Here is an 18,021-nt window from a genome sequence, read left to right on the forward strand (position 1 = left end):
CGACGCGAGCACAGTCATTCGAATCCAGTATTAGTGCGGTGTAGAGTGTTCGGTGTTTTGTAAATCCACTTATTCGAATTTTCTCTCTCTCTCTCTTTCTTTTTTCTCTCCTTCTCTTTCTGTTTCTTGCGCGACTGCGATCGATTAGTGGTGAGTACCCAGATACAGAACAGTGTGGCGGATACGTATACTACTACTACTACTACTACCGCTGCTACCGCTATCGCACATCCCGATGACAATACTCTTAGCCGCGCCGACTGATACCGATACGCAAACATCGCCATTTTGTAGCGTTATCGAAGAAGTGCACGTAGAATGCATTGCCAGGGTGACTTATCTCGGTCTCGTGATTTGTATGTTTTTCTCGTGTCCGTCTGCCTCTCTTCTCGTTTCTTTTCTTCGTGAAGTAAGTTGAGATTTGTATAGTGCCGTGAAAAGAGAGAATTCACCAAAGGTCGCTCTTAGACGCACGTGCGCTCAATTACTTGGATAAACGATAACTTGGATCACATTGCCAATTATTTTCGAAATTATCTGTAGAAAAATCTCTTGAATTCTCTTGTGAAATAACTGATGGAAAATTAATAATACTTTTGAGGACGAGTTTGCGAACAAGTGTGACAATACTTGCAGCATAACTCGAATTGCTAGAAATTTGCTAGCTGCAATAGCTCATAAAATTTTGCCGAAATTAATAAATTATTATTAATTATTACTATTCTTATCACAAAAAAACATAGATTATAAAGTAACTCCCCTTAAATTGGTTTAAAATTTTTTATAACTTATGAAAGAAAATAATTTTGTAAGAAAGAATACTTTGGGTTCACACTAATACGATAATACGCATAATGGAATTGTCTTTTATTTAAGGATTCTCGCTTTATTTTTATCTTTTTATCTTTATATACATTTATTATATATTATAAAAGGCTTTGAAAATAAATCAACTTCGAATTGGAATGAGATGTCTCTGAGTAATCGTAATTGTAGTTAATAATGCAGACGAGGAGAAGTATGACTTAGTTAACAGAAGTTAGCGTTAATTGGCGTGGTCGACCGTATAGATGGACAAAGTAAAGGACGTCTCTGTACTGTCTCGGATGGATATGGTATGATGGAAGATCTAATATCCTTAAGATCTAATCTCGTGCATAGATATTAAAATAGAGTCGCGATCACTGAACATAGGGATTCTACATTATAATTAGAAATTCGTGCAGATATATTAATAAGATTGATGAGTCGAGAGCTAAATTATGCTTGTGCGATTGAGTATAAATGTTAGTGAGAACTGAGAAATACAAAAAAGATAGAGAGATATCAAATTTCATGTACGAGAATTGAAGATTGTACTTAAACTTATAATTAATTACAATTACAATATTAATCTTCACTCCGTAACAAATGGATTTTGTTTAATTCAAATTTAAATTATCTCGGATTGATTTAATATTCTTAATCATTTTATATTCAGAAAAGAACATTAATTAAAGATAAATAAAATAAAACAGTTATTTAGTAAACTTTCTAAGTTAGAAATAATAAGTTGAAATAATGTGTGAACTCGCACATAATATTTCAGAATGTTTAAACAAATCTCATAAACGTAAATGTAAATGTAAAATAAAATTGATAAACTGGCCTTAAAAGTACTGCCATAAAAGTTTTTATTATCATGCGTTACCAACCTCGTTAATTTTAAAAATACGCTTGCATTTTTCCTCGCTATTATTAGTTACTGAAACTGAATCTCTCTTGGACTGGCGGTGCTAATCGAACCAAGTTATCGGATAAATTCAACGAACTAAATATCATTACTACATTTTAAACGAATATAATTAATCGAATAATCCTCTAGATGCTTATTCCGTAAGATCGTTATAATATTACTTATAAGTAAGAACGATGGCTAATTGCAAAATGCGAATTCGCATCAGAGCTTGGATTTTCAAACGAATATATTAAGAGACAGTTGCTTAAATATTTATGTAGTAAATGCAATAAGAATGATATCTATGGTATTAGAAATCTCGTTAATCTATTAGAAATGAAGAAGCTTCAGTTCTTCAATAATTTTAAGAAATAATTTAAATATTATCTATCGGGTCAATACCCGATGCCATACGCAGATCGTCACAATATTTCAATTCCTTTCTTTGACTCATAGTACAACATAAGATATCGTATTACATATATATAAAGTATTTCATTATACGTTGTACGAATTATCAGGCAATAGGTATTAATATTTTTTATAATATGACTTAATTTCAGGGTTTTAGCATTTACACGCGATTTGTATTTGCTTATGCTATCTGAATATGATTTAAAAAATTATCTTGAAATATGACATAATATTATTTTTGAACATTTAAAGATATTAGAGAAGGTCAGTTCAAGTGTGTTTTGTAAAATTGACATTCCCGATAATTGCCAGATCGAGATGATTCACACGGCTATTAGTGCCAACACTTACCACATCGCATACGACAGTTGCTCATTCTTGGCCATTTCATATCATTATTGTTCTTGCATTTTAATTATAACTTTTGCCGGCATATTGCGTATGTTCTTATGACTCATTTTCTACACTCCAATGCGCTAATTTGCTGTTTTTAAATAAAATTGAAAATATAATTTATTTATTCATACTTTTATAATAATAATAAATAAAATATATATCATAAATCGTATAAAATATAATAATAAAAGTAATCTTTTTTTAAAGATAATTTTAAAACTTTGAGATTTTTCCTCTCTTTCTTTCTATAACACAAATATTACATTTAATATAATATTGTAACGTATGAAATATCTTGAAATAATGTTTGTAAACTTTGTTAACATAGTGGAACGAAAAGAACATTAACATTGCTAACGAGATATCTCTATTAAAAAGGATTTCTTACATATCGTACAAAAATTAACACGTGCAAAATTATGTTTTACATAAATCTGAAAGTAAAAGAAAGAATTCGCGTTTAAATGGGTTTTTATTTTTAATTCTTTTTGCGCGTGCGTGCGTGCGTGTAACACGAGAATGCTACATGGAGGATGTGTAAAGGGTTCAGGACACGCGACTTGGGTTACCGCGCATTCCATACGTCCACGAATATGCGGGCGATTGAACGGTAGGGGTAACGAAGAGACTACCACCGTGGAGAACCTAGTGCCTTCCCTAATACGGCCTCGCAGACTCGCCTGCACGCGTCTGCACGGATATAGATTCGCCTGCTCGCTCTCTTTCTCCTGTCGTCCCGTGCGTGCCGTCCGTTACCACTGCCGGTGCCGTCGCTATTATCGCCGCTGCTACTCGCTGTCAGTGGTACCGGAACGTATTTCTGCAGCCGGAAAGTGTTGTTAATCGGGGTAAACTCTGGTGTAAAGAACGTGTAAATTGTAATCAACTTGTTAATGGACACATTTAGTAAGAATTGGATATGATTTGATAGAAATTGGATGGGATTTAATGGGAATTAGGATTGCTAAATGTTGATCAAAAAGTTGGTGACGCGATAATAATGGATTTTTATTTATATTACTATTATAATAACTAGTATTTTTTTAATAATAAAGTGGCCACCAATACTTTTTATTAAACGCATATTTTCATATTATTTCTGTAAATTTAATAAAAATCGGATTAAATATTCTTTTATTATATCACATTCATTATTATCATACAAAATTATTAAAATAATATATTATTAAAAAACTGAATTAAAAATTAATTTATATATCAAAGATAACAATGATGAGAAATATAATATATATAATAATGCTATAATACTGCACAAAAATAGGAAAACAGATCTTTAAAATTATGCCATATTGGTTACATGGATACATATGACATATTGGATGCATATGATTTATTGTTATTAAAACTATTGTAATAATATTGCATCCGATCGCGTTTAGCGGTTACAATAATTTGTCCAAGTATAATTTGGCTTCTTTATTTTTACCATACTTCAACTTTATGGAATATAATTATGAATATTCAATTACATATTATAATATTATCTTTGCTTATATTATTATTATCTGGTATACTATTAAAACAACATTTTGCCGCGGATTTATAATAAACTACTAACATTGTCAAGCGCGCTACTTCGTACACTATTAACTAGCTTGTGCCAAGTACCACACATTACCATCTCTCTTCGTTGCAGCAAACGCGCCGATTGCTGTTTACTTCTTCTACGATAATGGCGAACGTAAACACCTATTTTGAATAATCATGAATTCACATTTCCATTTATAATAATTTTTCTAATTTCTAAGCATTTAATTTATCAATTTTTAATATCAGTGTTTAAAAAAATAATTTATAATTTCTAAGTATCCATAAAATTCAAGAAAACTGTCTATGTAAAAGCGAAGCTACATGAATTATTATCGAGATGTTTCGTATGTAAAAGAGTGAGAAATATGTGTCCCCTTTGTACTTGTTCGCCATCGTAAATCTGTTCGACATTTGCAAATAGTACGACATGCGGTATATTTCTCTCTCTCTCTTTTTCTGCTCTCTTTCTACGCTTCCAATCTTCCACTTGCTCAATCGTGCGCTTTAAGCTGGCCACAGAAATAGAACCGGTTGCCGACGAGTCAGACGGAAACGCGGATTGTTTACGTCCTCGTAAGCGGCCGGTTAGGTAACCGAGGTGGGTTACCGTACCGATGATTCCCCTTGATATTAATAAAACTGTTCATCTTGATTCGCTCCCGCTCTCGATCGTGGATTTCGAAACAATGCACTTCTTCTTGAAAAAAATGCACGTCTTTTCGCCATTTAACGCTTTTTGTTTAAAAAAACGAAATTTTCTTCCAATATGCAAATAAATAGTTTCTTAGGCTAATAAAGCGTGATTTCGTGACGAATAATTAATATAATTGTAGTAAAGAGTTTAGCAATAACGGAGTTTCTATTTTTGTTGCAGTATAAAAATGCCTTTCAAGCCCGTAGAACATCCAAAATGCCCTAAATGTGGCAAGTCCGTTTATGCTGCAGAAGAGCGGGTTGCCGGTGGACTGAAATGGCACAAAATGTGCTTCAAGTGCGGTGAGTAAACATATAATTTTACGATTTTACGATTTAAAAGTGGAGAGAACGTAGACAGACGTTTTTATAATAGTGTCAAATAAATTAATGTCTTAAGATATACATCAAGATAAAAATCGATTAATATTATTTAGTAATATAAATAGAAAAGTAGAAAAGAAGAGAAAGATATCAAAAAATAATCTCTTTGCTTTTCTATCTTTTAGCTATTATTGAAACTTTATTTATTCATAGTTTGTAGTAGTAGTTTTGCACTTTGCTATAATTTTATTTTCTCTAAAGAACATGGCATTTAAATTGCAATTTCTAATATAAAAAGTTTATTAAATATAGAGCATTAATATTTTCATTGCAATACATGCAACTGTGGCATAATTGTGCAAGTATATATTGTGATTAGAAAAGAAAGATTAATCTAAAAATTTGAAGAAGCTATATATTTAACCATAACAAATCACTTGAAATTGATTTCGTAAATTTCGTAACGTGCTTTTCTATATGGAATATATTCTATAAGAACGCGCATGGTCATATTTTCAATAAAATATTTACGGAGAAGGCGTTATCCTATTCTTAGGTCAGCTTAAAATAAATTTCATGCACGGATAATATCTGTCGCGACTATAATCGGGCCTGCATGTCGGCCAAAAATCAATTAATGACTCTGCAGTAACGATTCCGGGTGCAATGACCGACGTAAATAATTTACAGCGACTTCAGTGTTGCGCGCACTGCATCTTGGAAAGACACAATGCCTACACAGTGTCTATTTCTAAAATGGCGTTATATTCGGACAAACGAGTTGTAATTAAATAAAAGTATTTTGCGATACTTAATAGTATTGCAATAACAATTCATCTTTGAGCATTTTATGCAGTAATAAAATATATATATTTCTGTTTGCATAAAAATATATATAATATATACTATTAGAAATAGATTATATTATTTTTTCTATACTATGTACAATTTATAACTGCTTCTTAATATTGCGATATAATTAGAGCAATTGATGTTCTACTCTTTTCTGCCACAATAAAGCACAATGACAACTAGTTTGAGTGAAATCAGAAAATATGTCCATTTGAGACATATACTTAGAAAATTGCTGAATTAGAGCCAGACTCCCGTTTCTTCTGTCTTCTTCAAGTAGCAACAAATTTGCAAGTTTCGTATGATCATGATGAAAATAAAAAAGCAAGTAAGTTTTTAATTTCAATTCAGTCAGCTGAACACGTTCCATTCCCCAAGTATATGTCTCAAGTACAGTTCGTAGTACAGCAACTACTTTATATCGCGCCTCGGCACTCAAGTGCTCCCACCCAGGAAGCGCCGTAATCTGCAACGACGGGCAACGACCGTGTGTTGCAGGTCTTTGCGGCAAGCTGCTCGACTCAACAAACTGCTCCGAGCACGAGGGCGAGCTGTACTGCAAAGTCTGCCACGGCCGCAAGTTCGGCCCTAAGGGCTACGGTTTCGGTGGCGGAGCTGGCTGTCTGTCCATGGACCAAGGCGAGCACCTTCAAGCGAAGGAGTGAGTGCATCTGTCGTCCGCGTAATCCCCTTCTCGCCGCCCTCTTTTCCCTTCACTCCTAAGTAGCGTACCCGAACGCGGTCCTGAATCTCGGATAGTGTCCTCCGCATCTGTTGTCTCCCAGCCCGCTGCGTGAACACCCTCCATGTGCACGAAACTGAACACCATGAACGACCACCAACCGTCGTTGAACGCTCGTGATCCATCAGCATGATACTCCTCTTGGTCAATCGCGCCTTCAACAACTCCAGGAAGAAGCCGCTGCTCGTGCAGACTGAACCAGGAAGCCGGAGAGCACGTGTACCACGTGTACAGGGTGTCCGACACAGTGAACCGCGACCCTCCCCAACGTGTTTTCCTCTCTCCCGCTCCCACTATCTGGATTTCCGAAGTATGACGAAGGGAGAGTGTCGTCCATCCTGTGGTTCTCGTTTCTCTCCCTCGCCAGTTAGATCTAGACGGTCCTTTGTGTCCCGATAGTTGAATCTAGATGGTTCTTTCCTTGGGATCAGACTGCTCCGTTCTCACCTTTAGAGTCTATCGTCACCGTAGCGTAGACGAGCATGTTACCCTCGTCTCTTCGTCCGCTTCGAGAGGCCTGTCTCCACCTGTTCTTACCTCGTGCATCGTGCACCGTGAATGACGGCGTTCTCTCTCGATCTAGTCAAGTCCACGTTCAACGATCCCCTTCTTTTTCCTTCCTGTCCAACCCCGATCCACCTCTCCTAGCGCGATCGGCCGGTGTCGTTCGCGTCTGATCAACCGAAGAATTGCTCTCTCTCCCTTTTCTTTTCTTTTTTCTTCTTTTGTGTTTCTGTTTCTTCTATGCGAATATATGTGCTAGTTTGTAGGATCATTTGTACCATCTGTAATAAGTGCCATTAAAAATGGAAAAAAGGGAAAGATAAAACTGGAAACAAAAAGCGGTGTTTTTCATTAACGAATATATAACACACGTTTTCCTCTTATCTTTCAGTGTGTAGATAGATCTCGATGTACGTATATGACGTGCATAACGAGCGTATCCTTCGAAAGACGCAGAATCGCCGAGTCGGCCTCGATCAAAGTCGCAGACTTGTCGTCGCCGCGAATTAATAAGAGCAAAGTTTTACTTTTATTTCCGCGAATGTGTGTATTAAAGCTGGTATAAATTCAGTAAAACTACAATTTTAACATTGCGGACACGAGCAACATGCTTTGATCCAGTCATTGCGGTTCCGTTATCGCGAGTATGAGGATCGTCTTTGCATCCACATACGTGTTCGTAGCATTGATCCGAGTTCAAATTCTGAAATTATACCATCTTGGACCCGCGACTGTGACTTTGACTGAAGCTGACCGACCGCGACTCTATTTTTGTGCATTCACGAAGGTAGAGCGTGCATCATTGAAGGGTGCACCGTCGTTGCACGTTGCACCTTTGCTGTCTGTGACGTCGAGCCTTTTACGTATGATATCCGCATCCTCGGCCCTTCGACCCTCTCTCTTCAGGCCCTTTTGCCGAGAAAGGGAGCGAAGCGTGCAAAAACGAAAAAACAAAATCGAAAACGAGAAAAAAAACAGAAAAAGAATCGAGAAAACGCACAAATAAGAGAAAGATACGAAATATACGAGAAAAGAAACACACGACACACCCCGCCCCCGCCAGCCCCGCCGAGCACGAGCCAACCGGAGGCAACCATTGAACAATATACCGTTGTCACTTTATCACATAGTACGAGCTGCGTGATAAAGAGAAAATACTGAGTACAAAAATGGTGAGCATCGAGTCAAATTGCGCCTCTGTCTCTCTCTCTCTCTCTCTCTCTATCTATCTATCTATCTCTATCTCTATCTCGCTACTCACTGTCTCTTTTTCTCTCTTTCTCTCGCTATCTCTCCTTTTTTATCTTTTTCGCGTGACGAAACAGCTTCTTTTTCTTTTTTGTAGCTTATATACACACATAGCTCCTCCTGCATGGCCTCTCTCGCACCTCGCACCTCTTCTAATTCTATAATCTCGCTAACACCTTAACTATTGCGTGGGTGCTGGCGCGTGCGTGCGTGTACGTGCGTGTACGTGCGTGCGTGCCCGCGTGCGTGTTAGTGTATTTCGTGTAATACGTCAATACAACGAGGTAACGGCGATCAACACTCTTCTCTCTCAGCTCAGAGACAACGACAATGTTGTGAAGCAACTATGACAACGCCATTGACGCCATTGAGATGACACTTGTTGGCTACTTAGCTTCGTAGACCGCAACGCGTTCACAGTCTGATGCAGATGCACTTGTCATGCTCTCTCTTTCCTTCTCTTTCTCTCTCCCTCTTTCTGTCTCCCTCCCTTTAAATATGGGATATCTCAGATTTTCTGTACATTTTTACATACAGTTTCATTAAACAGTTGTAGACTTATTATTTAATATAATTTTATCTAATAAAAATTTCGAGTTATTTTAAGAATCCAAATGTTCATGAATCAAGTTTTCATTGCTTCCAATGAAAATTAACAGAATGTCTTAACAATAGGTCCGAATAATTAGTTAAGTGTTAAGGAGATTGCAAGCTGATCAAAGAGTCCGTGAATGAAAGACGTGTGGACCACCTGAAATATCCTGCGTATTACCTAACGCACCCTTCGAGAGATTCAACTCTACCTCAGCCACTTTGCCACATTCAAGACTTCTTTGACATGTGTATTCTTCTTTCTTTTTTTTTTCATCGAGTTTTGAGTTAACAAAATCAAGCTGTATCCATGTACCCGCTTTTACGCGGATCGTTCTGGACCGTCAGGACGAATCCAGCAACCAATCGTGATAAGTGCATGTGCATCCGCACCGCTCACGTGCTCCACTATGTACATACATCACTATGCCGTAATATAAAACCCATCTCAGCGGCGCAATTGTCATGCCAAGAGGAAGACAGCACAATCAGTGTCACCTCAGTGTGTCGATGATATTTCACCTCACGGTACAGATGTGTGCGTGCTCACGCACGGGCTCTCCACACTGCGGCACTCCTCTCTCTCTCTCTCTCTCTCTCGCTCTACACACACACACATGTCTCTCTGCTCCCTCCCGTCCTTTCCGGTGTCTCTCTCTTTTTCTTTTTTTCCGTCTATCTTTTCCTATCTTTCTCTCTCTTTCTTTTTTGTTGCATACTTTTCGCTGGTACGACTGTACCGTATTACGTACGATTTGCTTCTCGGCTCTCCTCTCTCGGGGCTCGGCGGAAGCCACGTGCCGTGGTTGCAAAGGGGAAAAGTTACGCTAACACGTTGACTAACACACGCCTAACACTTGCTAACCCGCGGTATTATTTGATGTATCCACGTTTATGTGATCTCTCGACCCCTCCTCACGTCTGACGGAGGTTCCTCCGATATCCCGAACGAAAGCCGGACATTTGTGCAAGAAGGAATTGATAACAGTCAACGAAAGTAAGGAAACGAAGCGCTATTAATGTCACACGAGATTTCTCTGTTAAATCTAGAAGGTGTGAATAAATTAAAAAAATTGATCTTTTTTAGAGAAATTTTTTGTATATATGGATATAATAATATAAACGAGCAATTTACAATATTGCTATCAATTAATGATATTTTTATCTATTTCCAAATGGTAATAACTAAATATTTCCACATTGACATTAATCAAATCTCTGATTACTTATGATATAATGATACTAACATAAATTTTAATTTTAAATATCTTTTTATACTCTAACTGCTAAAATATCGTTTTAAGACTGGTTCCTTCTTGCACAATTGTATCCGACATTCGAAAAATGCTGATTCTGTACGTCGGAGTGCGATGTTTTTTGAGCTTGATGGTGCTGTTTGTTTTTGTAGATTAGTAATGTCCAGATGGTGAAATTGATCGTCATATGTATCTTAATTACTTCTTTGCGTTACGTACTTATACTGTATATACACATCACAATATATATTTTTTCATAGTACAATATATTTTGGCATATATATAGCTCTTGACATTCCTTGTATATTAAGTCAATAATTACAATAATTACAAGAGAATATTTGATAATAATAATCATTATTTAATAATTATTCTCGTTCCTTACAGTAGCATCTTCTGTGTAACACTTTGATATATATTTAAAAAACTTATTTTGTATATAGCTTCACACACACATAATTCTTTACAGATTTTTCTTGATTTTTCTTGATTTCTGATTGTTTTTTATAATATATCTTATAATATAATATGATACATATTTGTGTAATGCATTTTTATTTTTGGATTTAAATTCCTTGATTGCCGTTGATTTCTAAAATATTCCACTTAAATCCGCTTGAGTATCAATTTCCAATTAATTATATTTCAATTTGGCAATTACCATCACCGAATATCTTATGAACCATCAATTTCACTTCTTGACGATTATTTCTTTATCTATGTGCTGGTGCATTTGATATCTTCCATTATTCAGTGCTCAACCTCGCATTTGAATATGAAATCGTGAGGTTCTCAGAGATAAAACGTTAATCACAAACATTATTCTTATAAGTTGATACTTCGTAAAAATTTCACTGGATATAAATACAAAAAATAATATGTTGAATGAGTTTTTCTCTTGAACCTCATGGTAATGCTGCATCGCACAAAATTGAATGATTGCTGGATTTTAATATGCATGGATTTTTAGGGAATTTTCACGGGGTTCGAACGCCGTCCTCGAATCGCGGGCCATCGCGAAGGCACCCGAGGGAGAGGGATGTCCTCGTTGCGGAGGATACGTGTATGCTGCTGAGCAGATGTTGGCTCGAGGAAGGGTGAGTTTGTTCAAGAGACCGCCGCACGTCACGTGTGTTTAACGCTAAATGCAGTAAGGATAGACACACTGATGAACAATCGATTAAAAATTATTAAATAATTTCGCATTTCTATCAAATATAATCATCGCATATTTATTTATATATATTTATTAATTTTTGACTACTAGTGATGGGATCGTGATCGTATACATATCAGCTGCATTTAGCGTGATATGCACAATGAGTTTTTCTTTCTCGCGTCACCTTGGTGCTTCGACCGATCGTTCGTTTGCGTGATAATTTGCGTGATGAGGCTGAAGGGGAGTCAACGTATCCCTGTTATTTCTGAATTAAACCATTTAACTCAGCGGACATTGTTAATATTTTATGTCAATATTTTAGACATACCCTATTATCTATAAAAATTCGCGAAAATGCGCGACTTTCTGGACGTTCTCTGCAGTAATTTCAACGAATGCAATTATTCCAGATTTAGAAATTCGAGACTATGGCAATTCGGAATCTTCCGTGACTTTTAAATGAAAAGCAAAATTGCGCGAGGATCTGATTCCTGCTTTCCTATTTCGAGTCCTCGACTGATTTGATGCCTGATTTTAGATTGGCAGACGAATGTCGAGAATAACTCGCCGTTATATTCCTAGTCGCGGCCTTATTATTCTGGATACGCGATGCGATGGACGTACCTGTGGGTGGACCGGCCTCGAATCCGAATTTCGTGACGGACGGGGGCGGCACGCGAGGGTGCAGCGCGATTTAGCACGCGGAGCAATAAAATCAGCCGCTGACGCGGCGACAGACAGATTGACGCAATCGGCGGCCCCTCTGTTACGCGCTTACTCACGCATATTTCGGAAAATCTGGACGGAACCGCGCCGCGACGAAAAATGCGCGCCGCGGATTACAAAACGCGGGCGACGAGTCGCGCGACGAAAGCCGCGCGTCTAAATTCGGCGCGGAACGCGCGGTAATGGACCGCATCGCGCGTCCCCGTAATCTTATCCAATCTCCATTTCCTAACAATGTGAGGAAAAAAATAGCGGCGTGGAAAGATGGAAGAGGGGTTGGGGAAGAGAGAAGAGGAGGAGGAGGACTCGCCTCCCCTTAGCACTAGCCCAGAAACTTTCTCGGTGGTTTCGTCAGAGAAAACAGCTTTGGCGGCGCACCAACAACTGCCCAGCCAATCTTAGTCCGGCCCAATACTCGACGAATAAAATGGCTCGCTACCAGAAGGAGCACGCCACTCGCGAAACCAGGGAAATAGGGGCTAATTGCCGGCCGACAATCTAGCCCGGTGGTAATCCGCGCGCGAAGACGGCGGCGGTGATCCATCTTCCTCATGGCCCATGACTCATTCAAAATTCGTGAAATGACCTGTTTACGCGAAGATTGCGCTTCGAGTTCTTGATTCGCTGCTTCTTGAAATATCTACTGTTCTTTTCGAAAACATTCATGAATGGCAATGGTAGATTTTTCTGGAATTACATCTAGCGTCGCGTTCTCAAGATAGATAGATATAAGATTTTTTAAAATTATTCTTCTGCGATCTGCAATATACCAAAGTTGAAAATGTTATCGTTGATCACTGTTACATAAATAAAATTTAAAAATCTATCTGGCGATTTGTCGTGGCACCAAGAACAGCGTCGACAGTACCGATAAATGATTCGTCGGAGCCTAGTAAAGCGGCGATTTGGTCAATCCTCGTTCTTGTGATTAGGCTTACCATAAACTGTGCTACAAGTGCAAAATGTGTCAGCGGACTCTGGATTCGACGCTTCATTGCGATGGTCCCGACCGCGAAATATACTGTCGAGGTATCTTTCGTCTAAAGAATCTACAAGTCTCCCACGGTCCCGCAAGTCCTCGACATCTTTCTCGATTTGCCATACAGATATCCGCACTGACAGCCCTGTGTTCTGATACGTTGAACGATCATTATCTCCAGAACATGTTGATTTATCTGTTCATCTTTTGTTCCGACACGTTCATTTTTTGTTGCTGTCCACTAAACTCAGTTTGTGAACTCTTTCCGCGCCGCCAGGAAACAGCCCCCGAGCGCACAAGGGCTGCAAAGTGTCGCACAGGCAGGACATTGATCCTCGATTGATTTCATTACCTCTTCTCTCATCACCGGTGATGTATAGGCGCGTGAATATTTGTTTATTTCACGTCGTTGCACATCGCAAATATGAATAATTGCGCGAATTTAGTATTGCTATTGTAACAAGAAATTATAATTAGTATGAAACAAAATAAAAAGGAACTATTTAAAGTATTAATATCTCTTGAGTATATTGAAACTCTGGTAAAAAAATCTGCCTACCAATATATTACGACTAAAATTATGAAAAGTTAAAAGTCAGAGAACTTTTTTGAAAAAGATAAAGAATGATAATATTTTCACCAAATAATTGCGAGAGTTTTATGAAAACGCGATATAATTACTTCGATATTTTAAAAGGCTAAAATTTGACGTAAACATTATCTGTTGTCGCAATCGCGAAATTCTAAACCAGATCTTGGCGGACTGCAAGGAGCTTTTAATGTCTGTGCTCCTGAACGATCTTATAAACGATTAAACAATATTGTAAGCAGTAGCATCTTCACCTACCCTTAGGATTTTCAGTGACTAACCTATCCCTTTGTGTTTCGTGCAGCAATGGCACAGGGAATGCTTTAAGTGTGCCAACTGTTCCAAACGATTAGATTCTGTCAACTGCTGCGAAGGACCTGATAAAGACATCTATTGCAAAGGTAAGGCGCGATACAATCGTGCGTGCGAAGATGTAACATACAAGATACGCAATTACTTGCACAAATAATAATTAAATTATAATTTGAAATAAATATGCAAATATATCCTCAACACGGAAGCTCGAGAACAACATTCCTATTGAGAAAAAAGTCGATTGCCTAGAAATATTATTCAGAAATATTGCAGAACATTCTTATCAAAATTTTGAGTAAAATTCCAGCATTTCGCATTAGATCATCAATTTAAATAAGATTGCATCGGCGTACCTGTACTATTACGTCATCGTCGCATCATCATTATGAAAGAACGTAGCAGGGCGACATGAAACCTTTAATCAATATTGTCTACAGTATGCTACGGAAAGAAGTTCGGACCGAAGGGATATGGCTACGGCCAGGGTGGCGGCGCCCTGCAGAGCGACTGTTACGCCAATGGGTGGGTTTTCAGAGTTGGGACTGAGACGGGAAGCACATACGCGAGAAAGAGAAATCCCGCCTCGGCTTCTACACTTTCACTATATATGATGCGCTTGTCTGCTTAACAGCTTGCTATCCGAAGAAATTCGGTCCGCGGGGTATCGGCCACGCCGGGATTATATGGATCGGGCTGCAGTGCGATGTTGAGGACGAGGGGTACGCGTCCCCTTAGTTATGTCATCATGATCATTTTTGTGCGCGTGAACGGAATGCCTGGAAAAAGAGAAATGCACGAGTGACGATAGCGCTTTATCTTCGAATAATCTGTCGCTGATTTTCTCTCAGCGAGGAATTCATGCTTATTTTCCGTTTGCGAGACCGAGAACAGTCAATTTGTCATTTTGAGGCACTTGAGAGATTGCAAGAATGTGTCAGTGTTGCACATTCGGTGTAGCATTGCTTTTGTCTATTTTTATGTCTAAGTGACAGACGAATATTGAGTGTCCTAGTTTCAAGACAGTTTTTCCATTAAAATAAGAAACATTCAGCAGAACAAAATGTGCAGGATTAATTATCAATGTTGAATTATGTCTCAAACATGAAAATTTTAGAACGTGATACTATTTCGACTTATTGGATAGTAAATTTTTTAAATTCCAGTGAGTTCCTCGGTGAGTGTTAACTTTAATTACATCTTAATAATTGAGAAAACGAGAAATGAGAATTTTTATTAATTTTTATGTAACTTGATATTTATTCAAATTCTTTTAGATTTCGAAAATATACACATATAATTTTTATATTTATGCCAATAAAACTCTTCATCTTCTCATTGCGACATTCACTTTTAGTTCACACAGAAGGATATATAATTTAAATCACAATTGTCACTAAGATTTTGCTCTGGCTGAGGAAAAATCGGCCTTGATTTCTTCAAAGAATACAAGCATATTGTTGCTGGTGTGTGTCTTCTCCAGGATATTTTGTACACGCGCGCGCCTGTGTGTGTCCGTGTATATACAGTATATACATATATATACATACATATATATAGACCGACGCCTTAACGCTTTGCGCTACTACTCACCCTGGCATCACGAATCGGCCGAGCCGTATCGGAATATCGAGTGTGGTTTCTCAGTGGCGATCACGGCTCAAAGACAGAGACTCGTTTTAAGAAGTACTCACACGGACGTTCATAGTAGCCAGAGACTCTCCCACATACATTCGACATTCCTGTTGCCAAACGGTCTGTACGGTCTTGTGCATGCATTTATGACGATCGACACCGTACCTAAAATTCATGTAGAATCTGTCACTAATTCCCTCTGCAACTAGATATCATATTGGTACACGTGGAAATTGATCCTCTCATCTTTTCCCTTAACGAAATAAGAGATCAGGTGTGTGGCGTACAAAATTCACACTCTTGAAACACTCCACGAGATGGAAATTTCGTAATCGCATCTATGGCTACAGAAGAAAACTCGGAATATAAATATAACATCTTAAATTTTTTTGTTATAAGAATTAAACTCGCTATATTATGCCTATTTTGATTAGATTCTGTACATAGATATTGCAAAATATTATATTTATTAGTGACAATTTTCTTACGAGTAAATCGTTGCATCCTTCGATCACAAGATTACCATACTATAATATTATATACAAATGTTTAGCGAAAATCGCGAAAATCGCAAAACTCCAGTAACTCTTCTGTGTGCCTTGTGCCAAGTGATTGCCAATGACCAATCGTCCTATCATTCGCATGTGATTCTGTTCTTTTGTGATTACGCGATTGAGTCGTAGAGATCGTGGAAAAGCGATTTTCATTCTTTCAATAATTTGAAGTTTAAACGCCTGATCGAGTTTACTCGAGGCACAATCAGCCAATCAAAACAATCGCTTTTTCCTAATCTGTACGGTTCGACGATCGGCCTTGTCAGTCGAGCGAGGACGACCCGCGATAACCCGGGTGATCTTTTGCGACACAGCGATGCGGCGCCCCGTACCACCGTGATCGACACCGCGATAATCAAGGCTCCTCCTGGCAAGGGCTGCCCCCGTTGTGGTGGTGTGGTCTTCGCAGCCGAGCAGGTGCTCGCCAAGGGCCGCGAGTGGCACCGGAAGTGCTACAAGTGCCATGACTGCACCAAGACCCTCGACTCAATCATCGCCTGCGACGGACCGGACCGGGACGTCTACTGCAAGACCTGCTACGGGAAGAAGTGGGGACCGCACGGATACGGATTCGCATGTGGCTCGGGATTCCTCCAAACCGACGGACTCACGTAAGTCGAGCTCGATCTAGGCGAATCTAGGACTCTATACGCGCGCGCGTGGCTATAAATACGCGACTCGATTTACATAACCGACCATGTCCCTCCGAGTCTGCATAAATGTACGTTCAACGAAGCTGTCATGAAGATTTTGGAGCGATTCCGTGAATTCGCGCGATTTATTTCGGTAACGTAACGCGAAAATAATTGATGAATATTAATAAAATGAAGGAATATATTGTTATCGAATTTTATAAAAAAGATTCTAATAGATTCAGAGATTCTACATATATAACTTTGGCAAGCTTGTCATAAAAATGCATGTAGTCATTTTTGAGTTCATTGAAGATAAGAGAAAGAAATTCAATCTCAGGTGAATTTCATTGAAAACTACGCTGGATAAATTCTTCACACATGACAATTTAATAAAAGAGGGGAATGACACATATGTGTAATATGATACCTGAGAATTAACAGATATTGAAATTGAACAGATACAGGAATTGGAAGATGAGTACTTCATAAAACTCATTTATATCATCAATCGCGTACTTTATTATTGCATATGTTATTACTAATGATTCTTAGCCAGTTCAAGTAAAATTAGATAGTTGTTTAAAGTCGGATTAAGATTAAATAAAATAGATTACATTCAGTCAATCGAGATTTCATTGTAATCGTCCTGGTTGCCCCCTCAGGGAGGAAGAAATTTCGGCCAATCGACCATTCTACAATCCTGATACGACCTCGATTAAGGCGCCAGCTGGGCAGGGTTGCCCCCGTTGCGGTGGCATGGTGTTTGCCGCGGAACAACAGCTCGCCAAGGGCACCATGTGGCATAAGAAATGCTTCAATTGCGCCGAGTGCCACCGACCCTTGGACTCTATGCTGGCATGCGATGGCCCCGATAAGGAAATCCACTGCCGCGCGTGCTACGGAAAGCTTTTCGGGCCCAAAGGCTTCGGATTCGGCCACAAGCCAACTCTCGTCTCGACGAACGGAGATCATGCGCCCTCATAGTAAGTCCACCCCGACAATACTAACGATATTAGCTTTGTAGCCTTGAAGTACTAAGTCACTTTTCAATTCCAAACGTTATGTTCTAAAAACCATGTATACATGCATACATTCAATGGAAAATGCGTCTATTAATAATGATAAGCTCACCCAGATTGCCCTA

The 18,021-nt window shown here is 38.6% G+C and overlaps 1 protein-coding gene across 6 annotated transcripts in view; it reads left to right on the forward strand.

Annotated features, from left to right (window-relative positions):
* The window catches only part of LOC105281641 (muscle LIM protein 1), a 20,026-nt gene continuing 2,005 nt past the window's right edge, over window positions 1-18,021 (forward strand). Inside the window, exons 1-8 of one of the 6 annotated variants that reach the window (XM_011343009.3) lie at window positions 1-150; window positions 4,953-5,074; window positions 6,446-6,608; window positions 11,259-11,385; window positions 14,046-14,142; window positions 14,494-14,578; window positions 16,557-16,853; window positions 17,540-17,860. In XM_011343009.3, the coding sequence (XP_011341311.1) occupies window positions 4,960-5,074; window positions 6,446-6,608; window positions 11,259-11,385; window positions 14,046-14,142; window positions 14,494-14,578; window positions 16,557-16,853; window positions 17,540-17,860 (1,205 nt within the window). In that variant the 5' untranslated portion in view covers window positions 1-150; window positions 4,953-4,959. Of the gene's footprint in view, window positions 151-3,274; window positions 3,434-4,952; window positions 5,075-6,445; window positions 7,532-8,225; window positions 8,366-11,258; window positions 11,386-13,105; window positions 13,203-14,045; window positions 14,143-14,493; window positions 14,579-16,556; window positions 16,854-17,539; window positions 17,861-18,021 lie in introns of those variants that run through there. The other 5 variants (XM_011343011.3, XM_011343010.3, XR_894340.2 and 2 more) reach the window with 5 other exon arrangements.

This window comes from Ooceraea biroi, chromosome 2, assembly GCF_003672135.1.
Source record: "Ooceraea biroi isolate clonal line C1 chromosome 2, Obir_v5.4, whole genome shotgun sequence".
NCBI classification, from domain to species: Eukaryota; Metazoa; Arthropoda; class Insecta; order Hymenoptera; family Formicidae; genus Ooceraea; species Ooceraea biroi.